Source organism: Rosa chinensis, chromosome 1, assembly GCF_002994745.2.
Source record: "Rosa chinensis cultivar Old Blush chromosome 1, RchiOBHm-V2, whole genome shotgun sequence".
NCBI classification, from domain to species: domain Eukaryota; kingdom Viridiplantae; phylum Streptophyta; class Magnoliopsida; order Rosales; family Rosaceae; genus Rosa; species Rosa chinensis.
The window spans coordinates 20,726,241-20,752,107 of record NC_037088.1 but is presented as its reverse complement, the minus strand read 5'-3'; the positions used below and the strand labels follow the sequence as shown (position 1 = coordinate 20,752,107).

Here is a 25,867-nt window from a genome sequence, read left to right as displayed (position 1 = left end):
ATTTGAAGCCAATGTTGGCCACCACTAAAGTCGGCAATGGCTGATAAAATTATGTCAGGTTATTTATTTTCTTTTTCTAAAATTTTAGTGTTCTTTTTTATGCTTTGAGAATATTATGTGTATGTTGAGCAGAGCTTTAATGTTAGAAATTTTACTTTGGGATTACAGAGTAGTAGGTTGAGTAAATAGGATCACTGAATCTTCAAAGAGTTAATTCAGCTAAGTTTGTAGTCAGCTGAGAGATAGGAATATTGTTCTGGAGTTTTGATTCATGTTGGTTGGGCAAATTGCCATGATGACAGTTGTCTGGTACCTTGATTCAGTTTTGTCATCTTTATGGACCTCAATTTCTTTAGGATTTAGATTCTTTTTATTTTCTCCTTCAAATTCCCATGGAAACAGATCGTGATCAAGTTTTGGGGTTATGAGAGTCTGATTTGTGCAATTTATGAGTACTGTTTATAATCATATTGTATGGCATGCTATAAAAAACAAACAAGTGTGGATCAAAATGTAATTGAATGAATTATGAAACAAAGAAAAATTAATCAAAGAGAAGTTGGCTAGGTAATCAATATGAACAATGTATCAAAATTTGCTATTTTTGTCTCTGCACCCAATTGTCTGAGTTGGTTCCTTTTGTATGCTTAATGCATGTTTAAAGAAAAGAAGGAAAAAAAAAAAAAACCTTGCATATGTTTTGAAGTAATGCTTCTTACCAGAATGATTCCTTATCCCTAGTAGCCAAAATCATTGCTCTTAATATGAATAGATTCAAGCTGATGAAGGATACCAGCACCTCTTCTTTACTTTATTATTTTGTTGTGTCAGAAAGCAATTTAGGAGAGTATGAAAACAGGATATTGGTGCATGTTTATATTGATATACACACCTGATAGTTGTGCGTCTTGATAACAGAAGGGTTGTCATTTGGGGTCTAATATCTTGTTTCTTTGTGGAGCCATGTACCTTGGACTTCTAATTTTTTTTTTTCCAGTCTATACTTCCCTTATGTTTATATTGTTCTGAATTATAATGTTTTGATTGATAAAAGTTGCATGTATGACTACTTTTACGCAATCGTATAGATGGAAGATTCACAAGGGAATGGTAAAAGAAAAGATTACAAAACTTGGAATGCTGAAGAGAGCAATGTTTTGCTTCAACTTATGGTTGAAGGCGCCAAACTTGGATTGCGTGATATTAATGGTGTGATAAGCAAACAAACAGTAGAGGCGAAGCTACTTCCTAAACTGAAGGAAAAACTTGGTTGTGAAATAAGTTTTAGTCATTACCAAAGTAGAGTGAAATGGTTTAAGAAACAATACACCAATTACTCTCAACTTATGCGTCATAGTTCTGGATTTGGGTGGGATCTGATCACAAAGAGATTCACTGCTGATGATGAAGTATGGGCAGATTATTTGAAGGTGAGCTTATTGCTTTTTCATTTTATTCTAATTTAGATTTATAGTTATTTCAAATGGTTATCATCATATTGACACGTGTATTTTTTTTTCCCTACTAGTCACATCCAACGCATGGGCACTTTCGGTCAGAAACTTTTCCAGACTATGAGGACTTGAAAATTGTAGTTGGAAATGGAACTGCAACTGGAATGGGCTCAATCAGTTTAGGTGATGATACAGATGCCTCTACATTTGGAGCGGAAGAAAACGGACCTTGGGGAATTGATGGATTAGTTTTTGATCGAAATACTAACATGTTCGTGCAAAGTGAAAATGAGTCATCACACCAAGAAAACTCGCCATCTCTTTCACAACAACCCTCCCAAGGTACCAATGTAGATGCTCCACCACATAGCAGGACTCAAGGAAAACGGAGTAGGACTGACTATGAAAATAATAGCGGCTCAAAGGGGGCAACTAGTCAGGCTGAGGTTTTAGAAAACTTATCAAGTGGCATTGGTAAAATTGTCACAAGTTTTGATAAAATTTGTGGCTTAATGGAGAAGAGAGAATCAAGAGAGAGTGATCTTTTGGATGCTATGAACGAGACCCCAGGATTAACTGATGAGGCTTGCTTTATGGCTCTTGATTTGCTTAATACTAAAGCAAAGCAAGATTTCTTCTTGAAGATGACTCCTGAACAACGACATAATTGGATCACCTATAAACAAATGCAATAGGTGTGGGTCAATCTCCACTAGCGACACCTAATAAGCAATAGGCTATGTTCTATTATTAATTTTAAGTTATGGAGTTTGATTTTATTTTGTTTGAATTGCAGCTTGTTTTGAATGATTTTAAACTGGTATGTTATGAATTACAATTTGATTTTTTGTTTGAATATTTATGATTTTTGATTTGCTTTTGAATGAATGTTAATATGAATAGTGATATATTTTTTTTATAAATATGTTTAGGTGCTTTCTCTATTAGCAATGTCTGAAATGGACATGTATGGAGCTGATGAAGAGGAAGAGCAGTTTTACGAGGCTGTTAAGATATTATTAATGGCAATACAAGCAGTGATTTATGTGTTATACGAACTTGTGTTCAGCATACGTGGTGAACATATTAGACGTCCGCTGACTCGTCGACCAGTGACATCAAGTGGATACATATATATGCACAACATATTGGACAGAGACCCTCAAATCTTTAGAGATGTGTATAGAATGTATCCTGACGTGTTTCGAAAATTATGTAGCATCCTAAAAGCGAAAACACCTTTACGGGATACAAGACACATTTGTGTTGAAGAAATGCTTGCAACCTTTTTACTAGTTGTCGGCCAAAATAATCGATACAGTGAAGCTCGGCTGATATTTGAGCGATCTCATTTTGCTGTTAGCAGAAGTTTCAACAAAGTCTTGAAGGCCTTGAATACAATAGCACCACAGTTTATGGCTAAACCTGAATCCATACCACCTAACATAAGAGAAAGTACAAGGTTCTATCCTTACTTTAAGGTAAGCAATGCAACTTTTATGGATGGTTAATTATTTATTTCATTGTACAGTAATGAAGATATTATTTCATTTTTTCTTTTCAGCTATTGATATCTTTTTTCATTATTTTAGGATTGTGTCGGAGCTATAGATGGCACGCATATTCCTGCAACGGTAGTTGGACGTGAGGTAAGCAGATATCGAAATCGCCATGGGAAGATATCACAAAATGTATTAGCAGCTTGTAACTTTGATTTACAGTTCATATATGTGATTAGTGGATGGGAGGGTTCCGCTCATGATTCAAAAGTGTTGAATGATGCGATTTCTAGACGAAATGGACTCAAAGTGCCACCAGGTATAGTTTTACGTGCATAAAAAAATTCAGAGTACTTATTACAATTTATGTCATATAACATATATATAACGTAGCACATGTTTTTTATTATTAGGTAAATATTACTTAGGGGACTGCGGATTCCCAAATCGACGTCGGTTCCTAGCTCCATTTCGAGGTACTTGATATCACCTCAAAGATTTTGGTGGTGAAGGAAATCATCCTGTCAATGCAATTGAGTTATTCAATCTTCGCCATGCTTCCTTGAGGAACGTAATTGAGAGAATATTTGGAATATTTAAGTCGCGTTTCACAATCTTCAAATCAGCACCACCATTTTTATATAAGACACAAGCAGAACTAGTTTTGGCTTGTGCAGGACTGCACAATTTTCTTCGACAGGAATGTCGTTCAGATGAATTTCCTCCTGAACCAGAAGAAGATCCGATAGACAATCACGAAGATAATTTTGAATGGGATGATTTTCAAACCCAAGATCAGCAAAGAGAGAATGCTAATGAATGGAGAATGAGTATTGCTACTCATATGTGGACAGATGCCCAACCAAATGCCAACAATGAAAACAATGACAATCAAGAAAGTGAAAATGAGGGAGAAGAATAAATCATATCATTATTTCAAAGACGTCTGCTTATTTGGCATGAAACTTCATCAATGTGTTTTTTTTTTCCTTCTCTTTTTTGGATATCTTTTGGTTTGGTTGATTATATTTGGAGGCTTTTCCTTTATTTTCTTATATGTTTGTTTCATGACATTATTTGAGCTTCTCTGATTCCTACGCTAATGGTCATTAGTTAACATAGCTATGGCATCGTATTTTATTCTCTGACTAATAAACTAGCTTGGTTTTTCTTTTTTATAAGTATTGTGAAATCTACATAAGTCATTCATATAAAGTCTGTAGATTTTTACAAATCAGTAAAAATCTGTGCTAAAAATCAGTAAAAGTCAATGGTTTTTAAAAAATCAATAAAAGTCTATGAACTTTTTATAGAATCCATGGACTTTTGAAAAAGTCTATCATTTAAAAAAACTCCACACAAATCCAAATACAATACACCCCCCTTAGTAACAAAACATTATAATTCATCAAAATGTGGAAAAACGAATCAAAGTGTTTCAAAACAGAATCAACAAACTTAAAATTAAGAAAAATAGCAAATCTAACAAAATCAAAACCAAATCGACAAATAACATATCAAACTTAGCGCAATGATTTGGAAATAACAAATTGTACAAAAAAAAAAAAAAACTCAGATTCAATCGAGACGAAAAGCAAACTTGGAATAAAAAAAAAAAAAAACTACAAACAGAATTGAAATCAAAACAGGAAAAGAATTCAAACCATGCAACTGCAAGGTGACATTCAAGAGCTAGATTGTAGTGAGAATCGGAGCTTCTTTCTCACTCCATTGCGAGATTCAAAGCTTCATTCTCTCTCTATCGCACTAGATTTTTTCTCTCTCTAATGAACCATACATTATCTCTCTAAGAACTAGAGCTTCTCTCTCTAAATAAAAAATATCTCTCAGTATGAAAAAGAATTTGGCTGGGCATTTATGAAAAGGGCATAACGGTAAAAAAAATAAAACAAAGGTTAAGAATGAAATGGTTGTATATTAGGAAACATATATTAACAGTATTTTGGTTAAGATGAAAAAAACTTATCGGTGTAAGGGGGAATAAGGACCCTAGAATTGGGGTAAAAGGACAAAATCCCATAAATTATAAATGATTTTTTCTTCTAACAAGTACCACTAGCATTTGCAGCTAAATTCTTCTTCCTTTTTCTCATCCAAAACTCATACTTAATATGTTCAACATTTCCTCTACAGATAATGATGTTGGTGCAATTTCAAATTCTTGCTCATTATTGAATACTTTCTTTTGCCTCTGATAAGCATGACGACGAGGCAAATACTTACAGTGGCTGTCTTAAAACATTTTCATACTATATATGGGCCAAATGTATGGCAAAAGTTTTGTCACCACAAATTAGACATGCATTATACCATTTAGTGGTGCATCCCGATAATTTTTGATACGTGGGGAAGTCATTGTTGGTCCACAACAAAACAAATTTAAGAGTGAATTATTCTTTCCTATGTGCATCATAGACATCACTAACTCCATCCCACAAAGTTCGCAGATCAACGATTAATTACTCTAAGTACATATCTGTGAGACCCGGAAATTTCAAGTGTCTTTTTTGAGTTTCGACGGATAAGTTTTTAGTTGTTTCCTAATCTTCAACATATCTCTTATGACAATTCTTGCAAAATTATTATTTACAAAATTTATTCAACTTCTATATTACGTTTACATAAGTATCTCTTTTCTACAATTTATATTCCTAACATATATTATTTTCTTAAGTTTATTATTATCATCCTATATCATTAACCTCTTTCTAGAGAACTCCATCTCTTTCTAGAGAACTCCATCTATACTAACCTTATTAAGCCCAATTCTCAAAAGTAATTCTTTAAGAAACAAGCTTAACCTTTTTCTGCCAGAAAACAAAATCTCCCCTTTCTTCTCCTCTTGAAGCTTCTCTTAGCCCTGTTTATGTCAGTCAATTTTCATGCCTTAATGCACCTAAATCGAAGCCTCTGATCGAAAAACGTTCTCCATCAAAGTTGTTCATCATCATCTCATCTATAACATATCCAAAAATCAGTGCGATCAGATCTGGAATGAAGTTTGTACATCGATATGAGTAGAGATAGCTCAGAAATCAGCAGATTTCGAGTTTCAGCTTTTCTTTATCCTCTTTCCTTATCAGTATTCCTCAAATTCCTTTGGAAATAATTCTATTATGAGGTAATATCATTGTTCAATTTATATTTCCTTCTCTTCCTACCAATTTTAGGACTCAATATACTTTATTGAGTAGGAGAGTATCCTACTCAATGAGGTCCTTTTATTTTGCCTTGCATGTTTTAATCGGAAGTGGCATTCCTTGATATATGACTGGGCTTGGCCAAATTCGTCTTGTCTCCATCTTTTCCTATCGAATTTCATGTGGGAACTCATCCATATATACATTTGATTCAGTGGTGAGTGTCTTATTTTCTCTTAACTTTGTTCTTAATGTGGTTAATGATGTGATAGGTTGGTTTCTGGTTTTGTATCTATATCTATACAACATGCTCTCGTATTGCTCAACTTGTATTTGAGAATTGCGTTTACTTGACCAAACTCCCTGAGTTTTAAATTAACTCCAGCAGAATTCTTTTTGGATTGAATTCCTTGCATATCAAAGCCTGTTCTTGTGAATTTCAATTTGAAAGAGACTCCATTTTCTCTTTCCGAACACATCATAATTGATTGTGTTTTCAGTATGTTTTTGTCTCTGGTTAAATGATTTGCAAGTAATTTGAAGCCTTCACGTCACCTCAGTGATGTCTTTACTAAAGCTAATATCCAAAACTTGTTATTTTCAGCCTCATTAAGGAATCTGGAAACCAATTCAGTTTCATTCAATTTATGACCAGCTGAAATATTTTGAGCATAACTCTTTCAATTTTCATCCTTTTTACTTGATTCTTTTTGGGATGTATTCAGTACACCTTGAGCCTTATTTCTGGAAATTTTTAGCTTGATTGGTCAATGTTTTCTATGTCTAAACTATCAGACTGTACAGTTCCAAAATAATCCAGCTTTGTCATCTTTCACTTGCTTATAGTTAGTGACACTTGCTTATTTCCGGATTAGGGCCTCCTATTGTCACGCCCCTGATTTTACACACATGAAAATCGATATATATAACCCCATAATTATATATGCGTGAACGTCCAGTCATCAATACAAAATACCTGAAATCTTTTTCCCTTTAACTTACACAGATATTGATGCCCTGAACCCTCAAAGTTAATATACACTCGCTCCATAGAGTTATATATTACACAAGCTTACGAATTAAATTGTCAACAACAAGATAAAACGTAAATGCTCCTCAGAGCTCACTACAACGGAAGTTCAAATAACGGTAAAGTCACAAAGATGGTTTCCTACCGTAAAGCTGCTAGCTCGCTGCCTCAACCTTGATTATCCTAACCTGCAGGATTAACCCCTACACCGTTTGAATAGTGTACCGGGTTGCCACACAACAAACCCGGTAAGCTTTTGCAAGCCCGTATGAGTAACTCAAACCACACACAACTCACGCCAAAAATAAGGAAAACAACTCACGCTTTGATTCCTTAAAACACGAAATAAAGGAGAATAACTCACACTTTAATTTCCTTTCAAATCGAAATAAAAGAAAGCAACTCACACCTTGTTTCCTTTTAAAAACGAAACATAGAAAACAACCTGCACTTGAATTCTATCAATAAAACATAGAAAGCAACTCACACCTTGATTTCTATCAATAAAACATAGAAAGCAACTCACTCCTTGATTTCTATCAGTAAAACATAGAAAACAACTCACACCTTGTTTCCTATCAAATGTACCATAATCGTACCATAGAAAGCAACTCACACCTTGATTTCTATCAGTAAAACATAGAAAGCAACTCACTCCTTGATTTCTATCAGTAAAACATAGAAAACAACTCACACCTTGTTTCCTATCAAATGTACCATAATCGTACCATAGAAAGCAACTCACACCTTGATTTCTATCAAAACGTTAATAAGGAAAACAACTCACACCTTGTCCCTTTAAAAACCATTAATAAGGAAGCAACTCACACCTTGTTCCCTAAAAATACGTAATGTCATGAGTTGTAAATAACCAATTCCCGTTACCCCATGAATTACCTATATGGCAGACAGATTAGAGCTCTAACTGAAAAAACGTAACCACTCGTCCGGCCAAAGACGTGGTCACCTGATATTCTGCCCAAGGTCTCAGACCTTCGATCCTCGGGCCGCAATGTCCCTTGGAGCAAAACATTAAAGGAGTCGCATTGGACCCAAAATGTTACACAAATCACAACGCTTTTGAAAACAATCGAAATCAACATTTCCATAATTATTGTTTTCCGAAAAAGCCATAACACAAAACAATAAAAAGCATCAATTCATGCCTATTGTTTTCATACCCAAATCTCAACACTTTTCTCAAATCTCAACGCTTTTCAAAACAAATCGAAATCAATCATTTCCACAAATCATTTGTTTTCCAAAAGCCACACCCCAAAACAATAAAAAGCATCATTTCATGCATATTGTTTTCATAAATCCACAAACCACCAAAACATATATATTTCACGTAAACATATATCTACTAATACATGAATACGTATGTATATATATACATCCCATAATATATATATACACACACGTAATCATCTACTCTAAAGTGCCACTAATACCATCTATAGTTTGCAGTTAACTAAATAACTCTCAAAACAATAAGGGTATTCCCGTTCGTGAAATGAACTTCGTGAGATTACTCACCTCGAAACTCCCGCTGCGTCTTCTATACAGAACCGAACTAACACTATCACCAACAACTCGTCCAATTCACCTTTAGAAGCACCTAATCACCAATGATCAAAATCAGTAACGATTCAAATTTGATTTAAGTCCGAAACCCTTGTTTTGAACTAAAATCCCCAAAATGGCGCCAATCGAGGCGAAACCACATCCGAGACCTCCCAAAGTCTCTGGAATGCGTCCACGATCGATGTGACCAAACCACAAGTCGATCGGACGCTCAAATCCTCACGGATAGCATAAATTGGTCGGTATGAAACTGCAAAAATCATAACAATTCCAAACGAACTCCAAAACTTGCATATTATATATCGAAACGCTCGTATCAACGAGTAGAACATATATAATAATAGAAACAGTTCCTTAAGTGGCCGGAACACCGCCGGAACGCCACCACAGACGGTGGTGCACCGCCGGCGGCCAAAAACACAATATTTCACAAAACTCCTAACATCAAAAAGCTTCATCTAAGCATGCTTGTGAACTTTCATAACTGGATCGAAGTCAGAAAACAAGCTTAAGGGATCAAAAACTACCTCACAAGCCGTGAACAGTAATCCAATCCGAGTTGATCGAAGTTTCACGTGAATCGATCCAAACAACCACCAAGGATCGATCAGCGAAGCTATTCTGAGCTCAACCAAGGAATCGTTGAAGCCATGAAGTCGCCGGAGTTGTGTTTTCCGGCCGGGTCCGAAAACACCAACCTGCACCGCCTTCTATCGCCGCTACCACCGAGAATCGGTGCTAGAGGACACCACAGGGACGACCAGACGGAGGAGACGATCCTATCTGGAAAGTTTCGTCGCCGGAGACCGCCGCAGTTCGCCGGAAAAGTCGGGTCGGATCGACCGGGTCCGGGTCGGGTCAGTCAGATTATTTCGATTCTGAAGGTGCAGCCGAGAGAGAAGAGAGAGAGAAAGTAAACTTCCGAAAATGGAAGTAATGAAAATAGTAAGTTTCTCCTTCGGGAAACTTCTATTTATACCAAAATGAAAATTCTTTCCAATGGCCATAACTTTCTCATACAAACTCCGATTCTCGCGTTCCACATGTCCACGAACTCGTATCGACGCGCTCTACAAATTTCGTGAAGGAAGCTTTCGGAGAATCCCAACGAATAAAAAGTCAACCTTTGCGGCACCCCTAATTCCACACTTTACAAATAAAAATTCGTCCGAAACACTTCTGCTCCGTCCACGAGCCACGAAATCGTTCGATAGTTATAAAATTAATTCCGGAAAATCCTCGAAAAATAAATACGAATTTCTGGGGCATCACACCTATAACTCAAAGGAGATCAGTGGATGATGGCGTTGCATCGATTATTCACCCAAACATCGTTTAGCTTTGGACTGTTAGAAGTTACACAAAATGAGTACTATAAACTATCTCAGAATAAGCACATGTAAACACATATACTGCAGTTTGCAAATTAGGATTGCTGTTGTAGTTGCATCCTAATTTAGGACTGCAACCCTATATCTATCCTAATGTCTGCAAATTAACATGAACAGAAGATTAGTTATGACAAATATAAGATTGATATGTTGTTCTGATCCCAAGTTAGGATGCATATGACATTGCAATCCTATGACACAGTAAGTACATATATATAGATATATAAATAAATATATATGTATATATATATATATATATATCGCACCAAGCAATATAAATTGAAATCAAAGATAAAGAGATTGTAGAGATACTAACTAGATTCACTGCTCCGGCCATGCATTGTTCTTCTCCTAGATTCACCTTAGATCTCAGATTGTTAATGGGACAATTCGATTGAGGTGTGGTGCTCTAGCAGGGATCAATGCAGGCGTTGTTTATCCTTTATATCAGACAAAACAGTTATGTAGTTCCATTCATTAAGGAACTTCTACATAACTTCTTTATCCTTGTCAGATTGGATTGATATTGATAACCACACCATTTGAAATTCAAATTCAAATAGATTTCAATATATATAAAACTATTTTCGATTACAAGTTTATATATACAACGTATTAGTATTTATTTGAACTTTAAACTTCTCAAAAATATCAGCTTAACTAGACAATGTTGATGTCTAGTTCTAATAAGGCTTTACATGGACTCCAGGTAGGGGGACTCGCCCTAGTTAGTGGTTTTCTATATTGTTTTATAGTTTGGAAATTGGTTTTCTATGATTATTCTTATTTGAGATAATGAGGGTGACCCGAGAGTGAGAGGAGCATAGCGACTTCCTTGGGCTTCGACCCCCTAAACCTTCGGAGGGGCCTTATGGACGGTAGAGTGTCTGACATCCTTTGAGGTGTGGCACTGCTTCTAGGTGGCGTAAGTGGACACTCTCGTTATGCCTTGCCGGTTTAAACGATAGCAATTGTGGTAAGGGTGTAGTTGGCTTTATGATCGGTCATCAGGTTTGTTAATCGGATATCCGAATATTTGAGTTTACAAAAAATGTTTTCAATGTGGATTTTATCTATATATGCAGTTTTTACTTACTCACCGACACCTATGTTTATATATTACAATTGTTTTCAAACCTAGCTAGGGTTGAGCCATATTGGGCCAGCGAGGACGATTGCTCATCCCTACAACAGTTGTGTGATTGCAGGTACTGTGCACGAACACGAGACAACTAGGATTGGCGATGGGTGTGGCATGCTTTCTCTCAATTTCAAATTTGTGTATTGTCGAAAAGTTATTCCCATTAACAAGTTTTGGATTGTGGATTCCAAATCCTATTATCTATCTCATGATTCTACCTATTTCATAATTCCTTGTTTTGTAGTAAGTTTGTAACAATTGATCAGAACATCTTCCTCAATTATTTTCTACTGGTTATGTGTTTGCTATGAAATTATTGATTCAGAAATTGCATACTAAGTTTGTCACGCCCCAAATTTTGAATAAATAAATTCAAATCTGAAACGTGATAACTTAACAAGCACAAGAAAAACACATAGAAAATTTTTCATTTAAATTAAGCAACTAAACAAACTGAGCTCACAATGTCAATACCGACTTGTTCTTTAAAGTCACATATTACATTACAGATAGTTTACAAATTATACTGAATGACAATTCAATAAGTAAACACACCCACCACAACTCACTACACAGCGGAAGACTTAAAACTAAGAGTATCCTTCGACGTCCGCCCTACTGAACGTACACCTCAGCTTTGACGACAATCACTCGATATTCTAACCTGCACAAAAACCCTACACTATGGAATAGTGCACCGGGTTGAAACAACAAATCCGGTAGGTTTTTGTAAGCTCATATGAGTAAACCTAAATAACCACAAAACACCCTTCCGACCTAAGGACAACAAATCAACACAATAATTATTTTCCAAAAGCAAAATCCTTTTCTTTTTAAGGAAAACATGAGTCACCACCATGACAAACCATCATTTGAAAGCTCAACTACAAACCAACGAAATCACTCATTTCCTCTCAACAAGAAGCATTTATCACCACAACGATGTGATAAAACATTTCTCAACTCACTACGAGTCTCAACCACAACTGCACTCTCATCATTAAAGTAAATAAAACCAGTAATCTCTGCTTAGAAACTTAGTTCAGGAGATCACTAAAAGCACATAATTCAAAATCATAGTAATCCCTGCATATAGTTTAGTTCAGGAGATTTCATTAAAACCAATCAATAAAAATCATAGTAATCCATGCATATAGTTTAGTTCAGGAGATTACATTAAAACCAATCAATTTAGAAAACAGCAATCCCTGCATATAATTTAGTTCAGGAGATTACGAAAGCAAGCATCAATTCAATAATAGAAATAAACCATCAATCATAGATAACACCAATCATTCAGCAGCCACAACCCACATCATTTAAACACAATCATCACGTGAATCATCTCACATATCACCACACTGGTTATCACAAAAGATTGTTTCCTTAACTCCAACAACCTCAAAACAATAATGAAGTCATTTTTCAAATATTGTTTTCTCAACTCAAAACCATCACCAAAATCATACCTACTTCTTTCAAAACTCAAAGCCAACAAAACCATCTTTTCTTTCCAAAACCATATATTTTCCTTAACATCACATTGCACAACAATAGTAAACTACACACTCAATTCCACTAAGATATATATATTTCACGTAAATATATATATACATAGTCACCCGCTCAGGAATGCTACTAATATCAACTATAGTTCACAAATACAAAACCCGTGAAAAATCATTTTTATAATAAAACTTCATTTTACTTACCTATGAACCGTTGACGATCAAGTTCAAATAATTTTAATACAAATATTTATTTATGAAAAATGATTTCACGATTTAATCATTCATTTCGAAAATAAAGTAACTCCGTTCATAAATGAACCTCGTGAGATTTACTCACCTTTAAATCCTGCTGCGTCTTCACACACTAACCAAGATAAGCATAAATTGCCGCAATCCGCTGAACATAATTCTGTCAAGTACCTAATCGCACACGGTCTCATCTCAGTACACGAATCACCACAACAATTAAATTTCGAATCTCCCAATTCGATCCAAATATCTGAAAGTGAAACCAATCGAGGCGAAACCTCATCCGAGACCATCCAAAGTCTCCGAAACACTTCTACGGTCAATAAATCAACACTGCAAGTTGATCGGATGGTCCGATTCTCACGGATCGAAAACCGAAACAGTAAATTTCCTAACAATTTCATGCGATATCCAAAATTAACGAATTATTTGTCAAAACGATTGTATCAACATGTAGAACACAAAGAGGGACAGAAACTGTCCATGGGTGGCCGGAGCTGATCGGAAAACATCACCACAGTGGAGGCGCCGCTGCCCACCCAAAGTCAAAATTTGACAAAACTTCCAATAGAAACGATCTTCATCTCAACTTTAATTACAACTTTCATAGCTAGCACAAAGTCTGGATTAAAGCCATTTGGCCGGAATTTACCTCGAAAGCTTTGAATTCCGATGAACCCTAGAATCCCAATCTTCAAAATTCGACCTCCACACTTTGAATCGTTGCAAACCACATTGGAGAGAAGCATCTACATCCTCTGGGCTCCAAAAGCCCTTAAGAAACACCGGCTATTGTGGCCGGAATCGGAAGTTCCTATCTGGATTGACGCTGCGCTGTCGCCCACTTCTTGACCTTGCAGCGCCCACGACAGCTCGACCCACGCTCGATGGCTTCCACAGAACTCGAGAGGAGAGCAAGGCGAGCAAAAAGCCCTCAAGAATCTCGTCAATTGGTGGCCGGACGGAGAAGAAATCGGCCGGCGAAGGGAGAGGGCGAAACCGGGGTTGGGAGAGAGGAGAGAGAAGAGTTTCAGAAAATGGAAACTCTGATATTTTTTCGGAATTTTTCCTATTTAACCAAAATAGAAACTTTTTCCAATGGCCATAACTTCTTCATACGAACTCCTATTTCAACGTTCCACATGTCCCCGGACTCGTATCGACGTGCTCTACGACTTTCATGAAGGAAATTTTCAAATAAACCTAACGAATAAAAAGTCAACCCTTGCCCCCCCCCCCTAAAATGATGCTTCTTGAATATTTATTGGCTCGAAACACTTCTGCTCCATCCACGAGCCACAAAACCGTCCAATAACCAAAAATTAGATTCCGAAAAATCCTTGGAAAATAATAATGAATTTCCGGGGTTCTACAAAGTTCCTTTGGTATTCTACTCAAATTGATCAGCTTATCTCTTTTCAGTCTTCTTGAAATCTGTTACTTGTTTGCTCTCAATTAATATTACTCGGACCAATGATTTGGAACTCCATGAAACTTGGTTTTAGAAATGGAATTTATTTTGGTTTTCAACGTAACAAGTTATTGCACCAAAAGTCTTCTCAATTTCACCTCGGTCATATTCACGCTTCTAGCTCGATTTTACCTTCCATCTCAAAGTAATTTTATGTCAAATCTTATTCAAATGCCTTGCGTATCTTTAGGAGTGAGGCTGACCTATTTTGAGCTTATGCTCTTAATGATTTGCGGCACAATAACGTGACCGATTTGAGGAGGTGCAAATTGGGGCATCACAATATCTATGTCATTTCCAGGTCTAAAATGACATAGATATGTACCAATGTGCATTATAAACTTCTTCTTCATGAAAAACCGTGGAGGACGATTATAAGTCACTAATATTATGGGCCAACCACTATATCTACTAATTGGAGAGCTATGTGGATTAATGTCATCTGCTGACAATGTTAACCTATGTTTTCTTGATTCACCAGTGAATTCGGGCCATTTATAATCAACCAACTTTCAAGTAGGAGAATTAGTTGGATGGCGCATGTGTGCATCCTTAGTTCGCTTATCATCATGCCAAGTAAGCATTTGAGCAATTCTAGCAAATTTATGCAAGCACTTAACTATGGAAATTATAGGAGAATACCACTACACCGTAGCTGGTTGCCCCACTTTAATAGAATTATCCTTCATTAGCTTCCAACGAGAGAAACCACACTTAGGATAAGTCAATGCATCAGAAAACTCTTTCTTATATCATGCATTTGTGCGAAGTGCTACTTTATCTAATATTTTTGCATGTGCCACATCATCGTTCATTATCGCAGAATTGTTACTAGACCAAGCAATACCAGGCAAGTCCTACTATACCTGAAATTTTGTGTTCAATTCTTACTTGACACATTAAAAGTAAGCAGGCAATTTAACCCTGCAAAATGTAGTTGTCATTATAGGATAAGCAGGGATCGTTCAGTTTGCGGATTAAAGGTACACCTGTAATTGCATAAAAAAATAAAGAATTAATAAAAATATGAATTATTATTTACAAAAATAAACAAAATTACATGAGATCAAATTTAGGGGGTTTTCGGATTATAAAATTGAAAATTGAAATAAATAAAATAAAAAATGTAAAAACATATATACAAGAGTGGAACGTAAGGAATAAAGATCAAAACCACAATCATATGAATGTAATCCAATTACAATTCATGTAGTTGATTATCTATGTCATGAGAAAGAAGTTGATCATGTGAAAGGTTAATAAGCAAATGATTTCCCATATTTTACTTTCCTTGAATAATTGATCTAACTGAAAGCACCTAAATCAATCCAATTGAACATGCAATCATAGTCTAGAAAGCTAGCTACTCAAGAACACATTCAATGCATGAAAACAAAGAAAGGATGTCAACTAAAGTGCACAACCTAGTATGAAAAAGTTCATCTATTTGCAATCCTCAATTGATTTCGACTTTTATCCAAAGTCTTTATTACTTATGAAATAGGTTCACAAAACTATTAGGTGAATTCTTAACATAAATCTAGCTCCAATTACATGCATATATCCTAAGTTGGCCACCAAAGAACATAAACATGCAAAAGTTTTCTGTAATCCAAAATCAATTAAGCAATCTCACATAAGCAGCATAGAAATCAACATATAGAAATCACAACTTTATTTCAAAACATATAAACGGGCATTAAACTTTGCCCTTAACGTCATGTCAACTAGAATCCATAACTCTACGAATCAAACAAAGGAAAACAAAAGAAAGTATGAAATATACCGTGAAAGATGAATGACGAACCCTTGAGACAAAGAACTTGAAGATCCTAGAAAGTATGCAATCTTCTAGGGATGACACAAGGGTGGATGACGGCTAGGATCATGATGTATTGCATCATTTCTCCTCCTCCGTGGTTGAGACATAGAGCTTCTGAAGACTAGAGAATGGAGAGAATTTTTAGTGTTTAGAATTATGGGATAAGTGGTGTGGTATGGTGTGCATCTATATATAGGAGACGTCTAGGGCTTCTGGATCCTTCTTTTAGTTTTTAGGAATTATCTGCTTGCGCCACATAGCTCTAACCAATGAATTAATTCCACGTCAGCTTTGCTATGTCATCCAACCAATGAGAAGCCTCTAAATTAACACCTTGATTTAAGGGAGATTATATTTTTGCCGAATTTAAATGAATAATTTCTGATTTTATCTCTTCAATTTCGGCCAAGAAAGAATGTGGACATCAAGGAATGTATCTGGACCTGTTTTCAACCTTTCTACTTGTTGCAATTCCCTGAAATTCTTCTTCATTATCTATAGGACTGTAAATAGGCTCAATACAGCTCGTATACGACTTGTATTCGGCTAGATTTTGGCTCGTTCGACTCGTGTTTGTAAGATAAATGAGCTGAGCTTGAGCTCAATAATAAGCTCAACAAAATAACGAGCCGAGCTTGAACAATAATATATTCGGCTCATCTAACTTGTGAGTAGTTCAAGTTTGTGAAAACTCAACGTGTACGTATTATGTCACTCCCCGAATTTTGAATAAAGAAATTCAAATCCGAAACACGATAATTTAACAAGCACAAGAAAATGTATAGAAAATTCTTCAATTAAATTAAGTGATAAAACAAATCGTGCTCACCAACATTAAATACGGTCTTGTTCTTTAGAGTCACATACTAATGTACAAAGAGTTTACAAATCAAACTGAACGACAATTCAATGAGTAAACACACTCACTACACAGCGGAAGAATAAAACTAACGTACACTTCAACATCCATGTTACAGCAACAACCAATCCTCAGCTTCAATGACTGTTTCTCTGACCTGCACAATAAACCCTACACCATGGAATAGTGCACCGGGTTGAAATGATAAACCCAGTAAGCTGTTGCAAGCTCGTGTGAGTAAACCTAAATAATCACAACAACACCTTTTTGACTCGAGAACAACAATCAACACAATGATTCATTCCAACAACAAAATCCTTTTCTTTTTCCTTTAAGAAACGCACATGTCACAACCATGACAAATCAACTCATTCCAAATGAAAACCGGTGATCCCTGCATATAATTTTAGTTCAGGAAATCACCAAAAGTATACAACCCAAAACCATGGTAATCTCTGCGTATAGTTTAGTAAAGGGAAAATTTTAAGAACAGTACATGAAGTATTGCCCGTTCCGAAGTTTGGTGTATTTGGTTTCAAAGAATTGACTTCTGTACATGACTTTACAATCCTGACCCAAAATCGGTGTATACCGTTATGGCACCCGTTATCTAGGGTGCTTTCCGTGAAACTTTGAGGGGCAAATCAGTCAAACCATGACTTCCCTCCAATGCACTGGTCTGACCCTGCCAGGTCATGAAACTTGGCGCCAAAATCTATGCTTCTCTCCAAAATTGTAACCACCAGTTGGTGACTTCCCTCCCAAAAACCAAGACTTGCTACAGTTTTTAGTACCTGAACTTGTATATACATTAATAATTGACAGTGAAAATGGTAAAAAAAAATTGGTAAGAGAAACCAAGCAACTAATATTGGGGAAACAAACCAACCCAAAAGGGATCAATATGGCAATCAACCGGCCAGTTCAATCCAAATTTGACATTGTTCAAAAGCCAAATAAGTGTTCTGTTACACAAAAGCTTCAGAAAGCATGGCATTTGCTAAGTTTAAAGCACCCAAAAAGATACCACAAATGCCACCATAATAAACACTACATGCCCAAAAAATACCAGTTTGTTTCCTAGGATCATCTTTTCAATATGATCTGCCCTTCATGGCTTCCACAATCTTCTCTGGACTTGCTTCTTGTTTGCTGGAACATTTTGACTGCCTTTGTCAGCAAGTACAGCAAGCCTTGGGGGATTTTCTTGGCTTAATCCTCCCTGCAGTTCTCTTGTATCTTTTTTTAGAAGATGTATGGGCAGCAGAGGGGGGTCCTGTAAGAGTGCAAAAAGGTATAAATCTTACACAAACATCACTCATCACTATGATCATTTAACTACATTTAACTAATTAACCAAGTGAATCTATTGCATTGAATTTGGCTGCAACTATAAAGCAAGTTACCTGTGAATTTGGCTACACCACATTGCTCTGTTGCGATGGCATAGAATTGTCATTATCTGGTCCTCCTTCTTCATTCATAGAGACATGGACATTGAGGTTGACATTGACATTTTCATGCCCATTGTGACTACCATTGTTGAAGCTTACAGGCTTTGTAGAGGCATGAGATTTCACATTATCTACAACATGAACGTTTGATTCTTCAGTGGGCTGTGTTGCTTCATTTGGAGGTTGTTCTTCACTAGGAGGCTGTTGTTCATTTGGAGGTTGTTCTTCAGTAGGAGGGTGTTGCATTATTTGGAGGCTGTGGTTGAGGTGGGTTACTGTCAGGCATGGGTGCTTCCTCAACACCCTCATTGACATTGGGAACCTGCAAAACCATCATAATGATTATGTACTTTGTCAACTGAAGTACGTGGAATGAGAACTACATAGTTTAAGAAGCCATGCCTGGTTCCTTTGCTCACATGTTCTTCTATTGTGCCCTTTCTGGTGACAGATACCACAGTTAGCCTGAGATTTCACATTATCTGCAACATGAACATTTGATTCTTCAGTGGGATGTGTTGCTTCATTTGGAGGTTGTTCTTCACTAGGAGGCTGTTGTTCATTTGGAGGCTGTGGTTGAGGTAGGTTAATGCCAGGCATGGGTGCTTCCTCAACACCCTCATTGACATTGGGAACCTGCAAAACCATCACAATGATTATGTACTTTGTCAACTGAAGTATGTGGAATGAGAACTGCATAGTTTGAGAAGCCATGCCTGGTTCCTTTGCTCACATGTTTTTCTATTGTGCCCTTTCTGGTGACAGATACCACAGTTTACTTGAGAGTAATAGCTCTTTGGCAGCTTTTCAATGCTAGGAGGTGGTGGTGCTTCACCTGCAGTTTGAATAATCATTGGTAAGTTAGTAAAGTAGATATGTGAACAAAGTTACTACATTAAATAAGTAAACTAGTACCTAGTTCTTTGGTCCTCTTTGTCTTGGGCCTTCGTGGTTGCCTCCTGTACAGTGGAGGTGCAATTTTTCTCTTAGTACGCTCCCATTCAGCAACACCAGCTATTGGATTGATCATAACCTCATAAGCTTGCATATATTTTGCTTGTGTATACCATTCAGATACATAGTCATCTAGTGACCACCCTTTGCAGTAGATGGCTGAGATTGCATGACCACATGGCAATCCATAAAGATTCTACCTTCTACAGGTGCATGACTTTGTGTCCAATTGCACAGAATGTTGTGCAATCACTCCAGACTCACAACCAACACCTCTCCCATGCAACTCAAACCTAAAGTTGCTAGAATCCAAAGGCCTATAATCAGTGGCCCATGCTGCATTCTTTTTCAAAAGTTTCTCTATCCTTGGGCCAACCTTGCACCTCCATTTTGCTGCAGAGTTCCTCCTAGTTGCTAGTCTCACCATACATGCAACTCTAATGTCTTCCAGACATGGTAAGATTGGCTTTTTTCTTGTGTCAAGTATGCTTTTGTTAAAAGACTCACTATGATTATTCAGCAGAATGTCACATTGGAACTTTTCCTGAAAATGAGATTTGCTCCAGTGATTCCTAGGCCTATCAAGACACCACTGCCAAGCTTTGAAAGATGTCTGCTGCATATCTTCCATTGCCTTCTCATATTGGATCATAGTTGTTGCCCTTGCAATTGGCCAAAATCTCTGCTTCAGCTCCAATCCAATATTACCATCACGTTTAAAATTGTTGTGCATATGCCTTACACAAAATCGATGCTCTGCATCAGGAAACAGATCTTTCATAGCTTGTTCAAGTCCTTTTTGCTTATCTGACGTAAAAGCATAGTGGCTTGAGTGATGAATCTGTAGGTCTTCTTTTAGGAATGCCAAGAACCAGGTCCAACTATCTCTACTTTCTTGCTCAACAATAGCCCATGCAATAGGGTACATGCCATTGTTCCCATCTATTCCTACAGTTGATAGCAACTGACCCTTGTGAAAACCTTTGAGATGACATCCATCCAGTCCAATAATTGGTCTGCATCCTGCCATCCATCCTTCCCTTAGAGCAGTTATGCATATATACATTCTCTTAAATCTTGCCACATCTCCTTCAGGTTTTGTTTGAATCCAAACACTGCTGCGAGGGTTTCTTTTTTTCAATTCATGAGCATAAGACTCAAGAAGGTTGTACTAGAATTCAAGAGTCCCCTATGCTAACCTTGCTGCCCTTGCCTTAGCTCTATATGCAAGTTGATGGCCAACCTCCATCCCCAAACCCTGATTACTGCACTTTGAATCCCTTCCCTAGTCCATTTACCATCAGCAAGGAACACATCCTTATACTATTCAGATAAGAATGGAGCATGACTGACAGGACCCACCCCGGATTTCACCCTGAAATCCAAAGAGGCTCTGCGGGGCCCACTTTAGAAGAAATTCTACCAAAAATTTGACAGAACTTCCCCTAAAAATGGACAACCCAAAACCTGTAGAAAAACATCTACACTTCTAAATCATCCATCCTTATTCTCCTGGAGCCACCCTGCTCCCTATATCACAACATCTCTCATTTCATAAACAATTCTGAATTTAAGAATATTAATCTCATAGGTTATCAGAGCAATCTAATGTACAGGCGTACAAGAGAATAGAAAACAAGATAAATGACCGATGCTTTTATAATGCGGAAGCTATGACAGCTATGCCTCAACCCCAAGTACGCTCGACCTCAAGCTAAACTGGCCTGCAAACTGGGCATTTAAAACCAAATGGCCCAGGGGAAAACATTTAAAATCCGTTAGAGTGAGTGGACAAAAAATAAGTACTTTCAAATGTATAAGTAAAACTTAATGCTTTCCCAAGTTATTCTCTAAAATCTCGCATGCAGTAACAATCTTGAAAACACTTTTAATCATCATCTTTACTGAAATCTCAAACATGTAACAAGAACATCTTGAAACTAGGGCTGGGCACCTGAAACCGATATCCCCATCCCGTCCCGATCCCGGCCCGAAAATTGGCGGGACGGTACGGGATGAATTTTGGAAAATGTAGGTCCCGACCCGAACCCGTCCCGTTATGAGAAATCGGGCCCGGTACCGGTTCTAACCATAACGGTCCCGTTTAATCCCGTCCCGTCCCGTTTGATGACGTGGCTGTATCTGATTAGTCCTACGAATGGTTTCACGTAGGACTGAATGCACACGATCTCGATATTAACTATGAACTATCGATCATATCGACCATTCATCCATTCGACCTAATCCCTAATTCCCTATTCTCTTCTCCGAATCCATTCGACCCAATCCCTAATTCCCCAATTCATCCATTTTCTCTTCTTCCATTCTTCACTTCTTCTCTTCTCCGAATCCATCCCCAATTCATCCATTTTCTCTTTTTTCATTCTTCACTTCTTCTCTTCTCCGAAATCCCCAATCTCATTTCTTACCCAATTCTTACACTTTCTCCTAAACTGACCAATTTCAACCAATTCTTCGATTCCAATTTCCATGGCTAGGGGGAAGAAACCAGTTGCTCGGCCTCATCCAACTGCTGCAGGGCTTGAAGATTCTTCAACTGCAACCTCACCTTCTGCTCCTCTTCAAATTGAAGCTCCAGCCACTTCAAGCCAGCAAGCTCCTATAAATGATGAAGCTCCTGCAACTCAAGCAGGTTCTGCAACTCCAAGTGATTCTGCTAATCCGGTTAGTTCTGCTAAACGTAGTTTTGTTTGGGAACATTTTAAGGAGTATGACAAGATTGAGAAGGGTAAAGATGCTGAAGGGAATGAGATAGACATTGTTAAAAAAAGAGCTCACTGTATTTACTGTCCTAGAGGGAAAATTGGAGACTTTGCAGTGGATAGTTCTAAGAATGGGACTTCGGGGATGATTAGGCATATTAATCAATTTTGTAGGTACTATCCACCTAATATTAGCAAGACTCAGAGGGTTCTTGTAGGTGATAAGTCTCAGGGAAACAAGCTAACTGCAGTAGCTTATGATCAAGATGACTATCTAGAAGCTTGTGTAGAAATGATTGTCATAGATGAGTTGCCCTTTACCTTTGTTGAGAAGAAAGGTTTTAATCGGTTTTGTACTAGAGTGTGCCCTCTGTTTAAAGTACCTTCTCGTAGGAAACTAGTTACAAACTTTCTAAGAATGTATGATGCACAGAAAAAAGAATTAATCAAGATTTTGAAGGCTTACAGGGTGTGTCTTACAACGGACACTTGGACTAGTGTGCAAAACATTAACTATATGGTGCTTACTGCCCATTTCGTTGATGTTGATTGGAAAATGCACAAGAGGGTTATAAACTTTTGTGTTATCCAAAATCATCAAGGGGCAACCATAGGCAGGCTTATAGAGTCATGTTTACTGCAGTGGGAGATTGAGAGAGTTTTAACCATCACTGTCGATAATGCATCTGCCAATAAGTCAGCTTTAGAGTGGCTTATATCAAAGATGAACAAATCTGAAGGTTACAAACCAGTTTTAGGTGGTAAATACATGCATGTGAGATGCACAGCCCACATAACCAATCTGATTGTGGGACATGGCTTGAAGAGGCTGCAAAAGAGTGTTTTAGCCATTAGGAATGTTGTCAAGTATGTTAGGTCTTCACCTAATCGACTAGATAGTTTTCGAAAAGCTGTGGAAAGGGTAAAGCTTCCTCTTAAAGGGCTGGTTTGTCTTGATGTCCCAACAAGATGGAATTCAACTTATCTAATGTTGGAGGCAGCCTTAAAATTCAAGAAAGCTTTTGTTAGGATGGAGGAAGATGAGGATCAGCTGTATCTAGGTTATTTTAAGGAACCAGAAGAGGAGTATGATGAGGAGGGCAATCTGATTCCTAGTACTAACAAGAGAAACAGAGTTGGGCCACCTGCAAAATCAGATTGGGAAAAGGCTGAGATTTTTGTTGATCTACTTAGAGTTTTTTACGACGTGACGCTGCGAGTTAGTGCAAGCTTGCATCCAACTGTGCATACGACATTTCATGATGTCGTAACAATGGAGAAAAACATCAACAGCCTATTCCTTGAACCTGAGATAGCAACTGGTTCCGATACAGAAAAGGTTTTAACCGATATGGCTGCAAATATGAAATCTAGGTTTTTGAAATACTATGGCAGCTTTCAAGACCTCAACCACTTGGTTATTATCGGACTTGTACTCGATGCAAGGTTCAAGCTTAGGAATTACACACTTTCCTTGAAGGAAGAGGGTTTGGATGACTTTGATGTGCAACACAGAACTGATGAGATTAAATCTCTATTGATGGCACTATACGATGAGGTACAACTCGAACTTTGATGATTTTACACTTTGTTTCGAGGCTGTTTATGTTTTTATTTTTCATCTTTTTGTGTCTTAGTTTGTTCTAAGTATTAATGCATAATTTTTTGTCTTATTGCTTCTTAGTATGCACCAATAGTAGATGGTGGTAGACATATGCGCAGGCATCCAAGCCCTACAAGTTCAAGCAGCACAATCACTAGTAGCCGAAGTAATCCTAGGAAAGGTGTGAGGGGTCAGATGCTAAACAATTGGAAAAAGGTGGTCCAAGAGAGTGATGAGGCTGTCATGGTACATGAAGTGGATCAGTATTTGAATGCTCCCCTTGAATTTGTTGATGATGAGGAAGAGGATTTCGACATATTGTGTTGGTGGAAGATAAATGGTCCTAAGTTCCCTGTTATGGCAGCAATAGCAAGAGATGTACTTGCCATTCAAACATCCACAGTAGCATCAGAGTCTTCTTTTAGCACCGGAGGCAGAGTGATTGATACATTTAGGAGTTCATTGACTCCTAAATCAGTGGAGGGTTTAATATGCATGCAGAATTGGTTGTTGGGAGATGCTATTGCTCAAGTGGTAGATGAGGAGCCTTCCATTGAAAACACCGAGTTCTATGAACAAGCTGAATTAGGTACTTGATCAGTTTGCATTTTAATTTTTTTTTTTTGTGTTCTTGCAAGTGCTGAACAACTTCGAGTGCTTACTTTTATTTTTCTGGTATTTGGTTAGATTATGAGAGCAGTACATCAAGCAGGAACACACGTCCAAGTGGTCCAACAATCCCAAGGGCAAAATCGAAGGGAAAGGCTGCAGTCCCTATTTCTATTGACTAGTTCAGTTTGCACCTTGTGAGTTTGATAATGGTTGTGTTGTCACTGTTGTGTACTTGTGTTGTTGTGTTTTAGACTTTGAGTTCTGCAGTTCTGCATTGTTATCTGCACTTCTGCAGCTCTGCAGAATTTTGTTTTGATTTGCACTTCTGCATTGTTATCTGCACTTCTGCAAAACTTTGAGTTGATTCGTTTCTGATTTGCTTGGTCTTTCATTGTGTTGAAGTGTTGATTAGTTGATAATTTGATATTACTCATATTAGATTGTGAAATAGTGCAACTGTGCAAGTGTGTCAAATTTACAGGTTCTATTGTTTTACTGTTTTAGTGCATAACTGCATTTTTTGTAGCAATCATTCTCCTCCTGTGCAGCACCAAGACAATAGCCTTAGTACAGTTTGATTTGTTTTCAAATTTGGGTACTAGTGGAGCTAGTTTGTTAGGTTCTTGCACTTGCAGGGCTGCATACTGAGATCAATGAAATGAATGGGATCTACAATTAAATCAGTTGCAGTTTTTTGACTTGATATTTTGTCATGTGCAGATATTGACATGTTGTGATTGTTGTCAACTTGTCATTCTTCTTTTCTTCTTTTCATGGCAAATGGCCAAATGTGCTTCATTTTGATTTTTTTTAAGACAATTGAATGTGTCAACATTGTAGATTTGTAGGTTGTAGTGCTAGGACTGCTAGAAATATGTATTTGTATTCTGGGATGAGTGAAATCTGGAAAACCAGATATCCTTAAGTGAATCAACTCAATCAAGTGATAGGAAAAAACAAGGGAGTCTGGGATCCCGAAATGGGCCTGGGCCCGATCAGATCCCGTTCGGTTTCGGTACCGTCGGTACCATATTCAAAAAACCAAGGCCCGTCCCGAAAAATATTTCCGGTACCGGGCTCGGTATCAGCCTATAACCGGCCCGTCCCGGCCCGTGCCCAGCCCTACTTGAAACCTCTTAAAATCTCATCCTCAATCCTTATAAAAACATCCTTTTCATGAGGCTCGTTTGATGACTAGAAAGGACTGCTGTCTAGTCATCTCATGCTATCTAGGAGGGACTGCCAACCGGAATAGGAGGCGGTGGATAGAAGGGACTGCCAACTAGCCACAAGTAGTAGACGGGACTGCCGACTAACCACAGGTAGTAGACGAGACTGCTGACTAA

General features: G+C 37.4%; 3 protein-coding genes across 3 annotated transcripts; all 3 read left to right on the top strand.

Annotated features, from left to right (window-relative positions):
- Positions 1-1,088: 1,088 nt before the first annotated feature.
- On the top strand, positions 1,089-2,149 carry LOC112203477 (uncharacterized protein At2g29880-like). The gene is made up of 2 exons (XM_024344446.1): positions 1,089-1,430; positions 1,529-2,149. Exons 1-2 carry the CDS (start codon positions 1,089-1,091, stop codon positions 2,147-2,149), a joined length of 963 nt encoding a protein of 320 aa, XP_024200214.1.
- LOC112186863 (protein ALP1-like) lies at positions 1,610-3,875 on the top strand. The gene is made up of 6 exons (XM_040505406.1): positions 1,610-2,274; positions 2,387-2,935; positions 3,047-3,103; positions 3,176-3,272; positions 3,367-3,429; positions 3,631-3,875. Exons 1-6 carry the CDS (start codon positions 2,218-2,220, stop codon positions 3,873-3,875), a joined length of 1,068 nt encoding a protein of 355 aa, XP_040361340.1. The 5' UTR covers positions 1,610-2,217.
- An 18,198-nt stretch (positions 3,876-22,073) lies between these two features.
- On the top strand, positions 22,074-24,700 carry LOC112203468 (zinc finger BED domain-containing protein RICESLEEPER 2-like). Its single transcript, XM_024344437.1, has 3 exons — positions 22,074-23,864; positions 23,991-24,498; positions 24,597-24,700. The coding sequence occupies exons 1-3, from the start codon at positions 22,074-22,076 to the stop codon at positions 24,698-24,700; spliced, it is 2,403 nt and encodes an 800-aa protein (XP_024200205.1).
- The last annotated feature ends 1,167 nt before the right edge of the window (positions 24,701-25,867 follow it).